The sequence below is a fragment of the Schistocerca serialis genome, chromosome 6 (genome assembly GCF_023864345.2).
Source record: "Schistocerca serialis cubense isolate TAMUIC-IGC-003099 chromosome 6, iqSchSeri2.2, whole genome shotgun sequence".
Lineage (NCBI taxonomy): Eukaryota > Metazoa > Arthropoda > Insecta > Orthoptera > Acrididae > Schistocerca > Schistocerca serialis.
Genome location: NC_064643.1, coordinates 243,792,827 through 243,815,048, shown reverse-complemented (window position 1 = coordinate 243,815,048; position 22,222 = coordinate 243,792,827). Strand labels below are relative to the sequence as shown.

The 22,222-nt window shown below is 39.8% G+C and overlaps 1 protein-coding gene across 4 annotated transcripts in view; it reads right to left on the bottom strand.

The window, feature by feature from the left end:
- Positions 1 to 22,222, bottom strand: part of LOC126483699 (focadhesin) — a 288,818-nt gene that overhangs the window by 160,353 nt on the left and 106,243 nt on the right. For all 4 annotated transcript variants that reach the window (XM_050106786.1, XM_050106787.1, XM_050106788.1 and 1 more), the window contains exons 10-11: positions 15,607 to 15,810; positions 13,449 to 13,589 (exon numbers count right to left, since the gene is read on the bottom strand). In XM_050106786.1, the coding sequence (XP_049962743.1) occupies positions 13,449 to 13,589; positions 15,607 to 15,810 (345 nt within the window). The remainder of the gene's footprint in view (positions 1 to 13,448; positions 13,590 to 15,606; positions 15,811 to 22,222) is intronic.

Genomic DNA, 22,222 nt, shown 5'->3' with positions numbered 1-22,222 from the left:
ATGAAAACAGGTTGTATTATATGAATCCAAAAATTTAAAAGAATGTAACTGAAGAGATAAAAATATCTACTCACCAAGCAGCTGCGGATGAAAACCCATATAAAGGATAAAGAAATGTGCAAGATTTTAGAGCCTGCGGGTCCTTCTGAAAGAAGTCTTATGGTGAACAAAGAGGGACAAAAAGGTTTAGGAAATGGGGAGAGTCTGGAAAAGTTGCGCACAATACTGGAGAAGGAGGGACTTACCAGATGGCATGAGAAAGAAAGACTGATTGTTGGGGGCTGCATCAGATGAGATTAGAAAATCAGGAAGCTTACAAATGGAAATAGGGTAACAGGCAAGGCAGAGATTACTGACAAAACACTTGGCAAGAGTTAATAAGGGCAGAAAGCTAAGGGCGTTATATGTCGTAAAGGCGGGGGTGGGGCAAAATATACAGGTAAGAAAATAAAGATGCAGAAAAATGAAAGGGAATACATCTGTAAATGTCACAAGTTGGCTTCTCTCTCTCTCTCTCTCTCTCTCTCTCTCTCTCTCTATCTCTCTCTCTCTCTCCAAAACATTTCCACCAGAAGTTAATTTTTGGGGCAGCTAAAATTGCAGATGTCTGCTTCAAGTTTGTGACATTATCATGATTCCCCTTATTATAGCTCCATGCCTGTAACAGAATCTTTGATCACACTTCTATCTTCCTGCCTGAGCAACACAAGGTAAATATTTTCTAATGAAACATTTTAATAATTTTTTACCCACAATGATTTGAAAATAAATTCAAAATGTTTGTTTTTTATGTTTCATGCTGAGTGAGCAGAAAACAGAGCACCGCAGCTTTGTATACTTCTTTGGGAGTGGCTCTGAGCACTATGGGACTTAACATCTGAGGTCATCAGTCCCCAAGAACTTAGGGCTACTTAAACCTAACTAACCTAAGGACATCACACACATCCATCCCCAAGGCAGGGTTTGAACCTGTGACCGTAGCGGTCGCTCGGTTCCAGACTGAAGCGCCTAGAGCCGCTCAGCCACTCCGGCTGGCTCTTTGGGAGTCAGCATTGCCATGGCAATTGCAACATCATATTTAGCTGATGGCCATCAACCATGAGAAGATATGATTGTTTTGTTTCCTAAGAATGTGATTATTGTATTGTAATTGTAATAAAAAGTGACATGAAAATTTTCTGAATATAACTTTTGTAATAAGGAGTTCCTATTTTGTATCTCACACTGAGAGGTTGTCTGTTATTATGTCATAGCTTGAAGTAAAACAGTAACACTCCATAACCATGATTCGAAACAGTGCATACAATAACAATAACTGATTTATTGGAGAAAAAATTATAACTTTTTTGTTTGCACAAGCTTATTTATCATGTGTACATACTTGAAAGAAGTTTAAAATGACAATATGTAATGTTACAGTGTTCATCATACTACAAACTATTACAATGGCAAAGATTATATTGAGGAATTGGCCATATTAATAATACAAAAAATTTATTGCTGAAAATTATAAAAAGCTATTCAAAGATGTGAAGGAAGAAAAGTAATAAGAAATATCAAAGACTGGCACATGTGTCTGATGCCTACAATACAATATAATTTAGTTAATCGATTACTTAATCTGAGTATCTTCTATAGTTCAATATACAGGGTGGTCCATTGATAGTGACCGGACCAAATATCTCATGAAATAAGCATCAAACAAAAAGACTACAAAGAACAAAACTTGTCTAGCTTGTAGGAGGAAACCAGATGGCGCTATGGTTGGCCCACTAGATGGCACTGCCATAGGTCAAATGGATATCAACTGCATTACTTTAAATATAAACCCCCATTTTTTATTACCTATTCGTGTAGTACGTAAAGAAATATGAATGTTTTATTTGGACCACTTTTTTCGCTTTGTGATAGATGGCATTGTAATAGTCACAAACGTATTAGTACGTGGTATTGTGTAACATTCCGCCAGTGCGGACGGTATTTGCTTCGTGCTACATTACCCGTGTTAAAATGGACCGTTTACCAATTGTGGAAAAGGTCAATAATGTGTTGATGTATGTCTATTGTGATCAAAATGCCCAACGAGTGTGTGCTATGTATGCTGCTCGGTATCCTGGATGACATCATTCAAGTGTCTGGACCATTCGCCGGATACTTACAGGGCACATGTGTCTGATGCCTTCAATACAATATAACTTAATTAATCGATTACTTAATCTGAGTATCCTCTATAGTTCAATATAGAAGATGGTCCATTGATAGTGACTGCACCAAATATCTCACGAAATAAGCATCAAACAAAAAAACTACAAAGAACAAAACTCGTCTAGCTTGTAGGGGGAAACCAGATGGCGCTATGTTTGGCCCACTAGATGCCACTGCCATAGGTGAAATGGATATCAACTGCGTTTCTTTAAATAGAAATCCCCATTTTTTATTACATATTCATGCAGTACATAAAGAAATATGAATGTTTTATTTGGATCACTTTTTTCACTTTGTGATAGATGGCGCTGTAATAGTCACAAACGTATAAGTACATGGTACCGCATAACATTCCACCAGTGTGGACGGTATTTGCTTCGTGCTACATTACAACGACCTGCAACAAATTATGATGCCCGAGTAGGTGTTTTAGCTGCTGTCGCAGCTAGTCCACACATCAGTAGCAGACAAATTGTGGAAAAATCAGGAATCACAGAAACGTCGGAGTTGAGAATGCTATATCAACATCGACTGCACCTGTACCATATTTCTATGCACCAGGAATTGCATGGCGATGACTTTGAACACCGTGTATAGTTCTGCCAATGGGCACAAGAGAAATTACGGGATGATGACAGATTTTTAGTGTCGAAGCGTCATTCACCAACAGCGGTAACGTAAACCGGCATAATATGCACTACTGGGCAACAGAAATTCCACGATGGCTGCAACAAGTGGAACATCAGCAACCTTGGCGGGTTAATGTATGGTGCGGCATTATGGGAGGAAGGATAATTGGCCCCCATTTTATCGGTGGCAATCTAAATGGTGCAACATATGCTGATTTCCTATGTAATGTTCTACCAATGTTACTACAAGATGTTTCACTGCATTACAGAATGGCGATGTACTTCCAACATGACGGACGTCTGGCACATAGCTCATGTGCGGTTGAAGCGGTATTGAATAGCATATTTCATGACAGGTGGATTGGTCGTCGAAGCACCATACCATGGCCCACACGTTCACCGGATGTGACGTCCCCGGATTTCTTTCTGTGGGGAAAGTTGAAGGATATTTGCTATCGTGATCCACTGACAGCACCTGGCCACATGCGTCAGCACATTGTCAATGCATGTGCGAACATTATGGATTTTGAGCATTTATTGCATTAATGTGGTATTTACAGGTAACCACACTGTAACAGCATGCATTCTCAGAAATGATAAGTTCACAAAGGTACGTGTATCACATTGGAACAACCAAAATAAAATGTTCAAACGTACCTATGTTCTGTATTTTAATTTAAAAAAACCTACCTGTCACCAACTGTTCGTCTAAAATTGTGAGCCATATGTTTGTGACTATTGCAGCGTCATCTATCACAAAGCGAAAAAAGTGGTCCAACTAAAACATTCATATTTTTTATGTACTACACGAATATGTAATAAAAATGGGAATTCTTATTTAAAAAAACAGTTGATATCCGTTTGATCTATGGCAGCACCATCTAGCGGGCCAACCATAGCACCATCTGGTTTCCCCCTTCAAGCTAGACAAGTTTTGTTCTTTATAGTTTTTTCGTTTGACTCTTAATTCGTGAGATATTTGGCCCGGTCATGATCAATGGACCACCCTGTATAGTTTTCTGAGCTAAGTGTTAGTTCCTTGGGGAGGGAGGGAAAGACAGTTTGGTGAAGATTAAAAAAGGTAGGTCACTCATACCCTAAGATTTATAGTTTATTACAACACTTTTTTCTTCTATCATTACTTCTCACTACGCCCTTATCATCTCTGGACTGAAACTGACACAGTACTTACCAATGTGCCATCTCTGATTTATGATGGCTTTCCTTTCAACTTTTTCAGCCCTTATCCACATTACAGGTGGGTTGTGTCATCATGGGGCCTGACTGTCCTGACCTTTCATTTTAAGCTTCCCGTTAAGTTACACATACATAAACTGACAAAAAGAAATGAGAGTGTTCACATTATTAAGGAACTTTTGGTTACGGTGATGGAAAGCAAGTGTGACTTCCCCATGCTCCACTAGGTTGTTTCTTGTGCTGCATCCAGCTATGTTTGAGCGTAGAGCAGTAACCATTTAATGCCACATGATTTTTTGTACAACAACATGTATATTTTCTGTCATACCACAGAGAATTTTTCAAATATCATAAATCCAAAAATTCATAATTTTGGAGTTAAATATTTTCATCTGTAATTAATAATTTTCACTGTTTTTGAGAGCATTGCAAATAATAACTATAACACTAAAATTTGGTTACTAAATGTCTTTTAACAGAAATGAATTCCCTGAATGTTATTTAGGAATGTGTACTGTTAGTTCTGTACTTCATATTTTCTGTGTGTTCAACTAAAATCTTAGTGAATTAAGTACCAGCAGTACTAATGGCACAGACTCCAATTTTGTAATAGATTATAAAGCAGCTTGTTTAATGAGGCTGTGCAAAGTCAAAATTCCTGTCACACTGATTTTTTTCTCAAGGTACCCACTACACAACTTTGAAAATATTTCAGGAACCAAAATAAAGTCCAAAGATGAGATTGACCAACTTGATTGGAAGAAGACAATTAACATAGTAAAAAGATCATAATTAATGAAAATAATCAATGTTTGAAAATACATTTATTTTAAATTTTCAAGATCCTAATTTCATAGCAAGCTGTAATTTTATTTGGTGTTGATGAGGTATGGTCATTGCTGCAAAACTAAATTCGCTTGAACATGATTTGGATGCACTGACTGATGACTAGCATCATTAGTGGAAGCTGATTTTACTTCAATTGCAGTATCAAGAAAGAAATTTAATCACAGAGAAACAGTCCTCAACAGTCAGTTCAACTTAAATGTAATATGTTGCAAGTATTCATATGAAGTATTGTACAGAGTGCATATTTAGAATATTTTTGAGGCAAGCGAGATTTACAAAAAAAATTTGCTGTGAACTTATTATGGAGTCTCAGAAGATATGGTTTGGGAATCTGGTTTTAATTTAACATCGAATCTGACACCCTGAACATCTGTCACTGCAGTCATGAGCCATTCATGTAATTCTGAGGGCTAGTGGGACTGCTAATGGCTGTATTAGTCAATATTAAACAAAAATCTTTTCTGCTGTTCCATTTTTGGGCAAAGTGAATCTGAACTGAATGTTGACAAGCAGTTACCTAGTTCCACTGTAAAGACTACTTGGAGATAAATCATTATGTTAAACTTCACATTTATTCAAATATTAAGAACCGAGTGTTCCAGGCATGTTCCATATGATACACTGGCTTTAGCCTTAATTATGACCTTAAATCAATGAGAATGCGAGTCCACATGAATCTGCTGGTATGCCATTTCCAGATGAAGCCACTTGTTAAGATTAGATCCAGCAGCATTACCAAATTGTGGGGTACTGATTGCTTTGTTTCTCCTGCTGTTCCAAATAGTCCAAGACATTCTATTTGGCATTAAAATCATTTGATTTAATGATCCAACTGATGTGTGATAGCGTACTCAAGAGCACAGTAAACCAGAAACATAAGCTTGCAGCTCTGTAAACATGGTTGTTGTTACTTGGAAGATAGCAGTGTCCAAGGCTCGTTTATCATGAAGGTGTAGAAGAAAGGGCAACATTTTGTCACCGAGAATTTTGAAATAAATATTTAGGCACATGCTCATGGTAACCTGAATGAGTGGGCCCAAGCTAATGACACAAAAAACATCTCAAAACAATTGCAAACCATCTCTAGTCTGAACTATGCTCTGCACACTCTGTGGGTTAAATGCCTCATTGTGGCATCAGTACTCTCAGTGCCTTGCATCATTTGAAAAGATCCAGTATCACGACTCATCATACAACACTACACCCCTGCAGTCAGCTACCATCCAGTTTCCTGTAGAAGACAAACAGCTTTATGAGCAACTGTGAGCAGGGGACTTTTTTAAGGTACCGTATTTACTCGAATCTAAGCCGCACCTGAAAAATGAGACTCGAAATCAAGGGGAAAAAAAAAATTTCCCGAATCTAAGCCCCACCTGAAATTTGAGACTCGAAATTCAAGGGGAGAGAGAAGTTTTAGGCCGCACCTCCAAATCGAAACAATGTTGGTCCATTGTAATATGAGACACAATTTAGGTCGAATGAACGACGATACAGCTACAGTAGTTTGGTTCGAGTCGTAAGCTTAGCAGTTAAGCTATACCAGGTAGCCATTGCTATGCGTCAGGCACTCCGTCCGTATTTATACGGGTACCCTTCCTTTTTCACGTGCTTCGTCTGGTTTGAATTGATTGATTATTTTACTTTGATATGATAAATGCCGTTCTCTTTGTTATAGGTGTTTACGTCACTCTAAGCTAAAAATGTATGACTATACTGTGTCATGCATTGTTTGTTTCTGTGTTTACGGCCTCTCGCCCTCGTGGCATGGCTTGCTTTTGTGCACGCTACCGCCGCTTACAATTAAAAAAAAAAAAGAGAGGAATCGTCTCATTAGCAACACAATGGCAAGAGACTGCTATTTGTTGTTGCTTACACTGCTGCTTGCTTTGATAATGATCAACAGGAGCCAAATAATAGAATTCGTATGATGACTATGTTCTGAACGAGAGTTTAGCGAAACTTTTTCTCCGTTCGAAAATCTTTGCAGACGCCTCTTTAGTACATTACATTCTGCACAGAAATTAGAGTCATCTTAGATTTAAAAATCTAGTCAATTGCCGTGCTTCATTTCTGACTGTATCACTATTAGGCACAAGAATAATACGAATATAAACATGACATGATATGTATATTCTTCCGCGTTTGCTGTTGTCTCACTCTAGTTTCGTAGTTTATTAGGCAGACAGGTTATTAATGAGATAGCAGCAAACACGAAAGAATACATGGCAAAATGTTTATATTCGTATTATTCTTATGGTGAAGAGAATATTGCATGTGATTCACAATTCATAAAAGTTCCTATTAGCAACCATCTCTTCTCACAGGTAAGACAAAATTCAGAACATAGAGTTGGCCATATTGACAAACATCCCAAATAGTCTTGCCAGTTGGATTTTCATAGTACATTGAAATGATGCTAAATTCGAAGATGAACAATACTTAATTCGTATTTACTTCGTTGGATAATGTATGAAAATGCAGTGGTCGAAACTCGGGGCGAAGAAAAATGCTCGTCTTCAACCTTTTTTTAAATTTATTTACTGACGCAGAGGTTTTGCTGCTAGTATTTATCTTTGTGCCTGCAAAGCATGCCCGTGTAGCACTACATTTATTCGACGACAGAAGTTAGTTGTGGTGGCACCTACCAACATTTTTCAGAACTCCCGCTTACTTTGCACTCGATTCTAAGCCACAGGCGGTTTTTTGGATTACAAAAACCAGAAAAAAAGTGCGGCTTAGATTCGAGTAAATACAGTATGCAGTTTCTTCCAAAATGTTTGCTCAGAAACTGGTTGACATGGACCTGCATTCACTAACAGCAGCAATGCCTGACATGTTTACAACCTACTGTCACTGATAAAGCTTGTCAATTCGGATCTTCTTACGACCTTGTTCTTATATCACGTTACATGGCTGCGAGTGGTTCACCATTCGTTATAGGCATACAGGGGTGATCAGAAAGTAACGTGAATTTTTTAATTTCGCGGGAATTGCAGATCATATTTTCAAATTTTTTTATCTCGCTGGTACACTTTTTCCTGATGTATATTTGCATTTTCAGCTATTTTGAATATTTAGTTTGTTGTTGACAATCAAAATGGTTATGTGTGTTTTCAAGTGCTTGGCCAATTTTTACTTTTGAAAAAAGATGGATCAAAGAATTTACATGAAATGTTACTTGAAAAATGGAGCAAAGTGCAGCACCCATTTGAAATGTTTACTAATTGTATAAATGTTTCAAAGTGGGTCAAGAAGACAACCGGTCTGGGCACTCTAACACATCAGTTACTGATGACAATGTGAAAGAAGTAAAGAAAATGGTTCTGTAAAATCACTGAATCATCGTCAGAAACATTGTCGATGATGCTGGGATATCATTTGGCCATGCCAAGCATTTTTTTGGAGGTTTTGAGCATGAAATATGTAGCAGCATAGTTTGTTCCAAAGTTGTTGAATCTGGACCAGAAACAACATTGCGTAGACATTGCTCAGGAATTGCTGAATGAAGTTGACAATGATACACACTGCTAAAGAAGGTGAAGAAACATGGGTATACAGGTATGACCTTTAAATCAAAATCCAGGAAGAGACTCACTAAAGATCAACGTGTTCTGTGCCGTATCCCATACAAAGGTTTATGGACCATTTTTCTTTGCAGAAAAATGATGAAAAGAGTTATTCAATTGAAACATAGTTTATCACCCACTGAAACAAGTAAATAGTCCCTAGTCTGTTTCACACGGTCTCACAGCACTCATTCCAGCATTCATTACTCTTGTAAATTATGCTGAAAAAGGTTTGACTGTCTTTCTAGCTCAGTCAACAAATGACATCAGTCAATAAACTGTGGTGTCACCGCCAGACACCACACTTGCTAGGTGGTAGCCTTTAAATCAGCCGCGGTCCATTAGTATATGCCGGACCCGCGTGTCACCACTGACAGTGATTGCAGACTGAGCGCCACCACACGGCAGGTCTAGAGAGACTTACTAGCACTCGCCCCAGTTGTACAGCCAACTTAGCCAGAGATGGATCACTGACAATTACGCTCTCATTTGCCGAGACGATAGTTAGCATAGCCTTCAGCTACGTCATTTGCTACGACCTAGCAAGGCACCATAGCATTTGATAATTAATATTGTGAAGCTTGTACAGTAATGATAGATGTACACCAATTGTGGATTAAAGTTAAGTATTCCAACAGCTACGTACTTTATTTGCTAGACTCAAATCCTTTAACTGTTCCAGACCTCACGCCACTCTGCGTGAGCTTAAAAGCGTGCATTTCGGCCTCCTCTAGCAACACGGTGTTGGCTCTTCTGCCAACACTACATAAAAAATATAAGCAAATGAGGATAATCGAATGTAGTCAAATTAAATCAGGTGATAATGAGGGAATTAGATTAGGAAATGAGGCACAAGTAGTAGATGAGTTTTGCTATTTGGGGAGCAAAATAACTGATGATGGCCGAAGTAGAGAGGATATAAAATGGCAAGAAAAGCACTTCTGAAGAAGAAAAATTTGTTAACATTGAGTCAGCAAGTCTTTTTTGAAAGTATTTGTATGGAATGCAGCCACGTATGGATGTGAAACATGGACGATAAATAGTTTAGACAAGAAGAAAATAGAAGCATTCGAAATGTGGTGCTACAGAAGAACGATGAAGATTAGATGGGTAGACAATGCAACTAATGAGGAGGTACTGAATAGAATTGAGGAGAAGAGGAATTTGTGGCACAACTTGACTAGAATAAGGGACTGGTTGGTAGGGCATGTTCTGAGGCATCAATGGATCACCAATTTAATATTTGAGGGCAGTGTGGAGCATAAAAATCATAGAGGGAGACCAAGAGATGAACCACTAAGCAGAACAAACTGTTCTTCCTTTAGGAGTGGAGTGTGATACTGAGTTTTACACATTTTATTTTTTGGTGTTATGCTTATGTCATGTGGACATATAACCCTTACTGTTTTGAGGCTTCTCTTCTCCTCATTTATAGTTATTTCCCACATTATTTCTCTTTATATTGAACCAGTCCAATGGCTATTTAATGTATTTTATATAGTGACACTATCACACACTGTAAGTCAAGAAATACTTCATGTTCTCAATACTGGTTAACACATCTTATAATGCAGGTGACATTTGGTTGCCACCATTTCACACGGTGCATATTTGGTTGTCACTTATAAAAAAATTCAGGCACTTATGACTTACACTATCAGGCAGTCGTTATACCTGGCACACCAGCAGTTGATGGAGTATTCTGTTTCTATTATTTCTGGAATTTTGAATATACCTCATGTATATTTATGTTAATATATTGTTTAAAATAATGTCATTTGCCCAGTGATATCCCATGTAATGTATCTAATATTTTATGTGCATTTGTATGCCCTTGATGTAGTCTTTGGTCGCTGACTGTTTTTATACGTGATATCAACTAAGCCTGGAACACCAGTAATATTTGTAACGTGCCTATCATATGTACTATCGAGAGCTTTAAAGTCTTTGGATGTATACGAATCTGTGAGAACAAATTACCAGCTGCTGTCAGTTACCATGTGGTTGTAAGAAATGTGTGCAGAAATGTTTTGTCTTAATGTGAGGTGTGTGAAGTGTTATTTATATATGGCGATGTATGCAGACAATGTAGTGCTTTTCCACATTGGTTTTACAGGTGCTGACAATGACAAATAGTCGAAATTAGCCAACTGTGTGATTAAATAAAAACAACATTACAGCCTACTACAGACCCTTTTGACGTTTATTAAACATCTGGAAGCTGTGGATAGTGAAATTCCTTGAATCTTGAGTGATACACCCATTAAATAAAAAACTTTCCAAGAAATCTTGCAGCAGGATCGAAGCCCAGATGAAAATAGCATCTTATTCGTTAGTTTTTAAATCCAACTTCTTGACAACAGATTCATATTTCTTGCCCTTGTTGCCACATGAAAAGATATGTGACAATGAAAACACAGTAGATTCTTGATGCAAAACATAGCATTTTCTTGTAACAAAATTCTTCTTCAGTCTTTTTGTCTTGTATTTTTATTCTCAACTCAGACTTCTTGCATTCCAGATTTGTAAGATACTACAGGGTTGCCACATGAAAGGGTTCTGGGTGGAAAAATCAAAAAAATTATACTTAATTCAGTTCTGCTCTTGAAGTATTACTTATTCTTTCACATTTGCAAATATGTTCCACTGGATTATATCTCCATTTACAATTATTGTATGAACATTTGCAAGCATATTTTTAGTGTGGAATACGACTGACATACACTTAAAGCTTCTCATTTGATTTTTGCATTTTAATATACATTCTTCCTCAGCAGTTCCCATTGTTGTCTACTCCAAAGGCTCCCTCCAGCAGTTAGAACCTCTGTGATATACTTGTTGTGATGTAAAGCCATCTGCTGATGAACTCAATCACCACACACTGCCCAAGAAGTACCTCAAACAAATACCAATACCACAGGAGCCATAGGGTGTATAATAATTATGTGTTATTTATGGTTCTGTATAATAATTACGTGTTATTTATGGTTGATCAAAGCATAAAAATAAGTAAAGACTTATTGTAAGTTAAGTGAAAATTTTAGAGACTTTGACATGTTAAGCCACAATATTCGGAATTGGCAGCAGTCGAACAAGGAAAGCCGGCACGTGCGACAACATTGGTCACATATCTGCCCAACGTGAGAAGGCTGATGATCCATGCAATGCTTCCAAGGAGAACAACGACCAGTACAGTTCGCACATCAGGAACTGTCAGCATACTGAGGTCACTAGTGTTATGCATCTGGCAATGCGGAGGAGGAGAAAAGGGCACTGCCCAACCATAGACGTAAAACAATGGAAAGCTGGCAAATATGCCGACATTGGTCACATTTTGGCCCAACGTGAGAAGCATAGATCAACAACAGAAGAGTCAGTCACTGCCCTAGAAACTTCGCGACATTGGCAAAAACACCAAATAAATATCTCCGTCAAACAGGCATGAGGAGGATCTCTGAGGGGAGAAAGGAGACGCAAAGAAACGTCATCTGGTTGGATGGACTGATGGTTAGTCAGCGGATGTCATACTTTTCTACAGTGACTTAGCCACTATGCTGCTCGACAGAAGAAGATGTTGATACCGTGCCAATAGGGCAACGCAGAAGATGCCATCCCAGATGTTACCAGAAAGAAGTTTATGTGGTACGTACCCAGGTGGCTGGTGAGGATGAAGGGACTGCGGCCTCACCAAATGAGTCACCTGTAAACATTGAGGTTGAGGAACTCCACCAGTAGATGCCGAACCTGAGGGTCGCTGATTCGATTGCAGGACTGAGCACTCTGTGCCATGCCGTAGCCGCTTGTTAGTAATGCGACAAGAGAATTCACACGGAGAAGACCATACCACTATTCCACTGAGTTATGAGCACTGTACTGAATGGAAGAATATGCCACTGGCGCACTGCTGCAACATGAGCCGTCATCGTATCGGTGGTCACTGGAATCTACACACTATGAATCCGTTGCTCTGCAGCCACGAGGAATTGATTACTCTGTTTAAAGGTTCTTATGTCTCAATAAATGACCGTTAGTGGAACCACCAATGTTTCTTTCACACCTCACCCACTGAGCCAAATAAAGAACCCATTCCACCACCCACAATGTGCCACTTTCCCACCTGCCATCCATAACAAAACAATGACCTTTGCTCTCTTCTGTCATGATGTTCAATATCTAGTGTCACTAAACCCCAACCTGCTACAAAACACATATTTATAATAATTTATAATATCATATGTAAAGATGCAGATCTGGTTTCATTTGAAATGTTCCCTTTCACACAACATAAATAAAAAACATGATTATTCATTTATATGCGATGGCAAATCTAACTCTACAGGAAAAAATCCAAGACTTAAATACGCAAAAAATGTGTATCCTCACACTTCACTGAATGGGATGCATAGGGACCTGTTTACAAATCAAAAATAATAATGATACATACTTATTTTTATTCCAAATTAACTGACATGTTAACAATGGATGGGCAGTACATTAATAAGAATGGCTCTGAGCACTATGGGACTCAACTGCTGTGGTCATAAGTCCCCTAGAACTTAGAACTACTTAGACCTAACTAACCTAAGGACATCACACACATCCATGCCCGAGGCAGGATTCGAACCTGCGACCATAGCGGTCGTGCGGTTCCAGACTGTAGCGCCCTTAACCGCTCGGCCACTCCGGCCGGCCACTAATAAGAGCTTGTGCTGGACCATATAGTGAAAATGGTGCAGATCCTGGCCAATCTCACTGGAAAAAACATGAAGACATGTAGAAATGTCTTGAACTGAGGAAGGAATTCAGATTTATGGGGGTCACAGGTGACCATTATTAACTGAAAATACTTAGTGAGTACATAAATAGTTCCTTAATAATGTGAACAGTCTCTCTCTTTTTTGGTCAGGCTCTGTACTGCCCATAGAGGCAATAATTAACAGTCATATTAAAATTTATCAGATTTAATCATAATGAATCAAAAATTAAATACAAATTAACTCACTCAAATGCAGCTTTGATGACATCAATGTTTTCGTTTGTTGAAATGTATGACCAAAGTTTGGCTACAACTTCCTTTACAAGATTCTCATAAGCTGTTCCTGATGATCTCAGAGTTGGTACCAAGGAAAACAGCTTACAGAGACTGAAACAAATGCAATTGTTTATTATTAAAGCAACTATCTCACTCCACAGGAAGACTGAATACTACTCAGATACCCAGACAGGAGCAGCTTACCTTGTACCTAGTCAGTAACAGATGATTTACTTTATATTAAAAAAAAAAAAGTAAACTGCTTCTGCTGGGCATGCATAATCTCTCTGTCTCTCTCTCTCTCTCTCTCTCTCTCTCTCTCTCTCTCTCTCTCTCTCTCACACACACACACACACACACACACACACACACACACACACACAATCACACAGTACAGTACAATACATCTGTGCATCTGGACTATAGTGAACCTTAAACAGGTGATGAAAGGGAAAAGTGGGAGGAAGAGGCACCAGGACACCCAGAATTTCATATATGGGATGGCAACTTATGTTAGTTTTGCAGCAAACAAAAACTAGTTTTGAGATTCCATGAGAAATGGTTACCGTAGTGATACATTTGTTGTATATGGTGGAGCAGGATGTGAGTCCAGTTTGCAAAGATACAATTTTGTAGGTGGGACTGTGGAAGAGAATAACCACAATTTGCATTCTGTAACACATTTTTGTAGGTGAGACTGTGGAGGGGAATACACACAATTTGCATTCTGTAGAACAAATAAACATCATTCATCTCCAAAAAGTTGGAGACATGACCCTCCACATAGTGGGTGCTGTATTGGAGGGAAGGATGAGTACCTGACTTTCAAGCTGTATTCTTCCTTTCCTGCTATAACATTTCTGATCACACTTTTCCAATCTCATTTCCCTTTGGAGTACCATTTTATCTGTCCCTCCACCCAACTTCATATACTCCATATTACAAACCCTAATTATTTTCCTTTAACTTTAAACACATTTTCCACACAGTAACTAGAGTTACAGCTTTATTCCAAAATGTGCATTATGAAAAAGTATCTTCAGGATGGGGAACATTATTGCAGATGTACCACAATGGTCAATATTTGGTCCACTGATGTCTACGTTCTTATATATCCAATAAGTAGAAATAGTTCTCTTTGCTGTTGTTGCAAATACTATAATCACGCCTAACTTCAGCACTTGAATAAGTAAATAAAATTTGCTTGACAAAGAATAACTTGTTCTCTGCAAATGGACTGTCACTGAAACCGAATAAAACAAAATACATGCAGCTCCGTATTGAACAAGGTCTGAACACATCATTAGAAATAATGTATGAAGGCAAGTCAAAAATGAAACAGAGTATTCTAAATTCTTAACTGTATATAATGATAAGAAACTGAATTGGAAGTCACATGCCACAGATCTTAAATGTCTGAGCTTTGTTATTTTTGCATTACAAATGATATCAGATTTTTAACAAAGAAATGTCAAAAAATTGACTTACTTTTCTGTTTTAATTGAATAATGTCTTATGGTGTCATGTTCTGGGGTAACTCATAATTGAGGAAAAAGTGTTGGTTGCACAGAAGTGGGTAATAAGTATGAGTGGCGTCCACTCTAGAATCTTTTTCAGATAACACTTCAAACAGTTTGGCATCCTGCAACAGCTTCACAATATATTTACACCCTTGTGAAGTATGTTGTCTACAACAAATCTATAAGGGGAAATTGTTACATTAGCCATTGTTCATCCTCTTTAAGATAATTATGTAAATGGTCTGCATTTTGCCATATTTATCTGACTGGTATGTGGAGGACTCAGGTTCAGTACACTAATTCCCCAAAGCATTTGTAGGGTGGAAAAACATAATCAAAACCACAAGACACCTTTCAATTCACTGGCAGGTATGGCCTTTTGATATGCATGGGGAGGAGGGAGACAGCATCAGAACAATGGTGGCCAACCTCTACAAATACAGAGTATGGAAAAGAAGAGGATGAAGTAAAATAGATCAAGGAGGAGCAGAATATGTTGGCCACTGGAGTTATGAAGGAACTGTGTTTTGTTTTGGTAATGGCTGTGATATTTTATAATTCAATGGAATAAGTGAAACAATTTAAAAAGTTGTCACAAATTTGTTAACCTTCTGATGACAGCAGGCCTTTTATCTCGACTTAGCCTTGGTGCTAGACTTTTCCACGTTGTCGTGATGTCCACAATATCAGCTGAACACAAGGCAGCAATGGCTTCAATGGCTATGGATGATGGAAGACTACCTTGAACACCACTACACTTGTTCAAAATGTCTGAGAGTAGAGAAACAAGTTCTTCTCCATGTTGAGCAGGCCTGAAATAATGACCTGACATTAAAACATATCTTTAATACACATTAATTTCAAATAAATCAGTGTGCAATATGGAATGTCAATACACTTTATTTACATCTTCATTACAGAAGCAACAAACAACCACGTAATTTTCATGTTAGTTATAATAGCACAATGTTATGCAATTGTTAATTTCTCTTAGGCTATTAGTGCAAGAGGCATTCAATAGTTAATGAGACAAATGGCTGTGGAAATGAAAATCAATAACAAACAAACATGTGACACAATGGTGCGCAGAACTTGAGGAAGAAAAACTTTCGCACAATATGTCACTGCCAAGTAACATAGCTACATGGAACTTGGACAATACACAAAAAGAACTACAACAGTCTAATACAGAAGGTAACTGACAGGAATACACAATGAGATGAACAGAAATGTTATTTTTATTCAAATCCAATAGCTACAATGAAGTCACCGTGATTTATGATGTTCTCCTGCACATCACAAAAGGCAGGACCTGGTTCTTAAAAGGGTGTCTGATCACCACAAATGGCAGTGCATGCTCTGCAACATGCTCCTATGCTGGCCACAATGTTGGTAGGGAGTTCTTGTGGGAGAGCATGCCATACCTCCACCAGTGCAGTTTACAACAGCTGGGTGGTCTTCAGTGCACTTAGTCAAGCTGCAATACATCTTTACACCACAACAGACATGAGTTCAATGGGATTTAAGTTAGGAGAACAGGCAGGTCCATCTGTTCACCAAATATCCCTCTTCTGCAATAGCTCCCTCACCTGTGCTGTTCTAGGCAGTCACCCATTGTCATTTGGCCCGAGTTCGATTCCTGGCTAGGTCGGAGATTTTCTCCGCTTAGGGACTGGGCGTTGTTTTGTCTTTATCATCATCATATCATCCCCATCAATGCGCAAGTCACTGAAGTGGTGTCAACTAAAATAACTTGCGCCAGATGTCTGGTCTACCCGATAGGAGGCCCTAGCCACATGACATTTCATTTCATCCATAAAAATTATGTCAGAGCTGAACGCACCCCTGAAAAGATGCACATGGGGAGTACAGTGTCACAATAATGTTGGCTAATGAGTGTACCAGTTCAACAATTTGGAGGGCAGTATGCCTGTGCAAAATTACATCATCCTACACCGTAACACTTGGACCATGAAAACGATCATATTCAATAATGTTCCTGGGTGCATTACATGTTACCACCTCTCATCATTTAAGGAATGTCCAGAATCACTACTCAGACTGTATCTCTCTTTTGAGAAGAGCATGTGACCTCACTCCTTGTTGGTTCAGTCCGCACGCTCTTGACATCATCGCAGCCAGCGATGTGCAGGTGTCAACAGAACATGATATGTTGGTCATCAGGCAAAGAGACCACCACGAAGTAGTCGCCACGACAATATGAAGCATGAGATTGTGTGCCTTACAGTCCTGTTAAATGTAGCTGCAATTGCACCCACTGTTTAACATGGATCCCTTCTTATTTGTTGTGTAATGCAGGGTTCATCAGCTGCTGTAGCTGATCATGGTCAACCTTCTCCCCTGCTCTGGGCAGCAGTTCAGAATGTTCTCCATGCAGGTGACATACAAAACTCCAGTACTACATTCACCACACTCGATGTTTCTTCCAGTGTCCCGGTGATTCTTCACCATGTGAAGTCACTGAAATGTTGCCTTCAGCATATGCTGTAATGAAGAGCACCATCACAGTGCACTGTAAATACTCACTGAACGACACACAGTCTTTTCCTGTTTCTTCAACTGCCTCATGCAGTGAGGCCAGTACCATCTGACACTATAGTTGTACTGACTTCACATCATGTAATGTCCAGCTATCTGTGCATGACTGGGAGACATCTGACAACATGCTTGCGGACTTTCATTCATTTCCCATGGGTTGTTAATATGTTATGTAACTTTATCTATCTCATCGTTAAGTTTTGTACAGAAGTGTATTTTTTAATCTAGTCTCCACAAACATTTAGACATTTATCCCATTGCAATGTGAGTTTTATAATTTTAGCAACTCATGTGTGGTTTGCACGATTGCTTTGTTATATTTGAACTTAAAGCTGCAATTCTTTGAGCCTAGTGAACAAATAAATGTTAAATGATATGAAGTCAAAACTGTAAAGTGTATGTGGCATCACTCCCCAAATACATTTTTGATGATCTGTCACATTTTTTTATACTGTAGGAGGAGGTGCTATTGTAGAGCAGAATTACACTTTTTGAGAGAGCATCCTGTTTTACTCTTCTTACAAATTTCATTTCATACTGAAGCATGCTAGATTAGAAGGGTACTGTTTTGTTTGCAGTTTCCACTGTAACATTGCTATACACTCAGTTGGGGTTCTAGTAAAAATAACCACGTGCATGTTTAGTACCAGAGTACTCACTGTTCACAGTATATTGTCCTGAACAGTCCTGAAAACTGGTAACATAACTCTATTGGCAGATAGCTGATATACATATTCTTTTCTTAATGGAAGAATGTGAATGTTTCTTATTCAAGCGTGTGTGTGATGGTACATAGTGGTGAATTCACATTTCACTGGAGATTACAGCACAATCTAGATAGTCATTACTTACCTTTAAAAACAAATTATACCTAAGAGTCTTTGAGTATTTGAGTCAACAATCATGGCAGCCACCTTGAACACATTTTACAATAAATAATTTTGCTATGAATGGTTCAATACACAATTGCAGTACTAACATTAGTCATATTGGCAGTTGTTATAATTTGGAGTAAAGTAGACCACTCAATGAAAACCAGAAGCACTGAGTCGTCAACAGGCACACACAAAAAAAAGAAAGAAAACATGCTGGCATGCATGCATGCACTTACACACACACACACACACACACACACACACACACACACACACACACTTCTAACACTACATGGCATTAGCTGGACGAAGAATGTTAGTGCTGCATTTTAGCAAGTGGACCAGCCTGGGCTGGGAGTTGTGTCAGTTAGGGAGGGGGAGGGAGAGGGAGAGGGAGAGGGAGAGGGAGAGGGAGAGGGAGAGGGAGAGGGAGAGGGAGAGGGAGAGGGAGAGGGAGAGGGAGAGGGAGAGGGAGAGGGGCAGGAAGCAGGTAGAGAGGTTGGGAGTGGAAGGCCAGTAGCTCGACGGGAGGGAGCCGGTTTGCTGCCTTGGAATGCGGGAGGGAAGGGTGGCAAGTGCATGGGCTAGGCACGTGATGTGCAGTTGTCACAGTTGGTGGTAAGCAGTGCACACTCAAGGTAATGTTAGGGAGGTGACTAGGATGGGGTGACAGAATGGAGGAGGAGGAACTGTTGGGTGGAGGGTGTGGGGACAGCGGGTTATCAGAGATTGAGGCCAGGACGATTGCAGGAGCTAAGTATGTGTTGCAAGGAGAACTCCTATCCTGACCTAATCATCCTCCCTGCAGACAAAGGCTCCACCATTGTCTTAATGAGTCACACTGACTACCTGGCATAAGGCCTCTGTCTACAAGCTCTACCATAGTGATTTCATCCCCGAAGCCCAACACAACTTTCATTCCCTACCAAAATCCATAGGCCCTTCTCAGAACCTCTCCAATGAGTCCATCTCCCTCATCACCGCAACACCACCCCACAAACCCAACTTCTATATGCTTGCCAAAACCCATAAATCCTACAATCCTGAATGCCTCACTGTAGCTGACTATTCAGCTCCCACTGAAAGAATTTCCACCCATGTTGACCAACACCTCCAAGCTATTGCCCAAAACCTGGCCTCCCACATCAAAGATACTAACCACTTTCTTCATTAACTTTTCCCTTTGCCTCCTGGATCCGTACCATTCACCACTGATGCCACCTCCCTATACACCAACAACCCTCTTGCTCATGGCCTTATTGCTATCTAACATTAGCTCTCCTAACATCCTTCAGACTCTAAACCCACAACCTCATTCCTTATACACATAACCAACTATATCCCGATCATAACTTCTTTTGAAAGGAAGAACAGAAACAAATCCACAGCACGCCAGGAGCACCCGCATGGTATTCTCTCATGCCAACCTGTTTATGTGCCATCTAAAGGGAACTTTCCCATCCTCCCAAAATTCCCAATATTTACTCTGGTTAAGGTTCATTGACAATATCTTCATGATTTGGACTCACAGCCAAGTCACCCTACCCTCATTCCTTCACAAACTTAACCCATACAATTTATCACCCACGTATGATGTATCTGCAGTGACTAGAACTCCCTTGCCCAGTGTGCTGAAGGTGTCACAAAGGCCTTCACAGACAGGCTCTACCCTCCAAAACCTAGTCCGCAATAAGATTTCCTGTTCCATATCCTCACTCACCCACAATTCTCCTAACACCCTCAAGAAACAGCTATGTAGGAACACTCCCTTCATCACCCAATATCATCCTGTACTGGAACAGCTGAACCATCCTTCATCAGGGTTTTGATTATCTCTCATCATACTCTGAAATGAGGGACACTCTACTAAAGATTCTTTCCAATCCCCTGAAGCGTTGTTCCATCACCCACACAATATACATAACACCCTAGTCACCCCTATCCCACTACCAGCCTTTTGCCACAGGAAAAAAAACCAAGGTGCAAGATTTGCCCAATCCACCCACCCAACACTGGCTACCTGAGTCTTGCCACAGGCTTATCCTGCCCCATCAGAGGGCCAGTCACCTGTGAAAGCAGTCATGTCATATGCCAACTCTGCTGCAAACACTGCACAGCTTTTTCTGTCAGTATGACTACCAACCATCTGTTCATCAGGATCAACGGCCACCACCAAACTGCTGCAAACAACAATGTTGACCACCCAGTGCACACCATGCAGCTGAGCATACTGTTCTCAATTTCAACGGCTTCCTCACAACCCAGGCCATATGGATGCTCCTCTCCACGACCAGTTTCTCTGACCTATGCAGAAGGGAGTTACCCTTGCAACACATCCTTTGTACCTGTAATTGTCCTTGGCTCAATCTCCAGTAACCCACTGTCCCCCACACCCTCTACTCAATAGTTTCCTCTTCCTCTGTCCTGTCACCCCCTAGCAACTCACATCCCGACATCATGTTCAGTGTGCACTGTGCTCCACTGTCTCTGGCAACTGTGCATCACATGATCAGCCTGTGCACTTGTCACCTCTTCCTCCTTGCATTCCTAGCTGGCAAACCACCTTCCTTCCTTTGAGCCACTAGCTTCCAACCTGATCCCTCTATCTGTTTCCCACATCTCCCTCCCTCTAATCACCCCACCTGACAAAACCCCCACTAAAATCTAGCCATTCTGCCAAAATGCAGCACTAGCATCATTGTAGGGGCACAGGTGCATGTGCAAGTTATCTTTCTCTTTTGTGTATGCCTTTCGATGACTCAATGCTTCTGCATTCTGCTGAGTGGTCTCCTTTAGAACTTTCCAACACAACTGTTTTAATTTTTATATATTAACTTTTTAAGTATTAAAAATACTAACCACCAAGGAGTAATGCTGCAGTTTTATTGCATTTTGTTAGCTCAAACATTATAGAAATAACTTATCAGACATTTATCACAACTGGGTACAACAGAGTTAACCGTTTTATTGAAGAAATCTTTACATCTTTAAGGTAATCACACAGCAATGAGCCCAGGTCTTAATTTGGGTGCATGTAGAGGGCAAAATATTGTAGAATGCCTTGGAACTGCAATGAGCTTTAATGACATCAACACATTTTGATGATGTGATAATGATAAGTGCTGCATTTTGAGTGACAAGACGTTGTTGTTATCAATCTCTAACAAGTTACGAAATACTGAACCATGTGCCTCTTCTAGTTGTATGAACACACTACAACATTCCTTCCATAATCTTTTGATATGCATCAGACTAATTTGGTAATCCCTAACAATAACTGAATCTAGTACATGCCTTTACTTACCTAAAGTGACCAGCTACAATTTTTTAATTCAAAGGGGAAGTCAAGTTTACAAGCCCTGTCGACTGGGAGACACCCAAGGAGTTGTTCAGTTGCCTAATTGGAAAGGTTTTCCTCCCTTTGGAAGACTGACACCATTCCTTCACAAAGAGTGAGTGGTAGTGTGCCTTAAACATATGTCCAGTGTGATAACTGTGATGAGTGAATGCAGAGTTCTAGTGTCATATACCCATTGCTGATAATGATATGGGAGGGAGGGCAGGGGGAGGGCAGGGGGAGGGAGGGAGGGAGGGAGGGAGGGGGAGGGAGGGGGAGGGAGAGAGAGAGAGAGAGAGAGAGAGAGAGAGAGAGAGCAGTGCTGGGACAGAGCCAGTTCCTCTCGAACACGCCACGGACGCCACCAAGACCAATGTCCCCTTCTGATAAATGGATAACCATTAAAAGTATCACATGCACTTACTCCATGAAATACAGTAGAGAGGTTTCGAA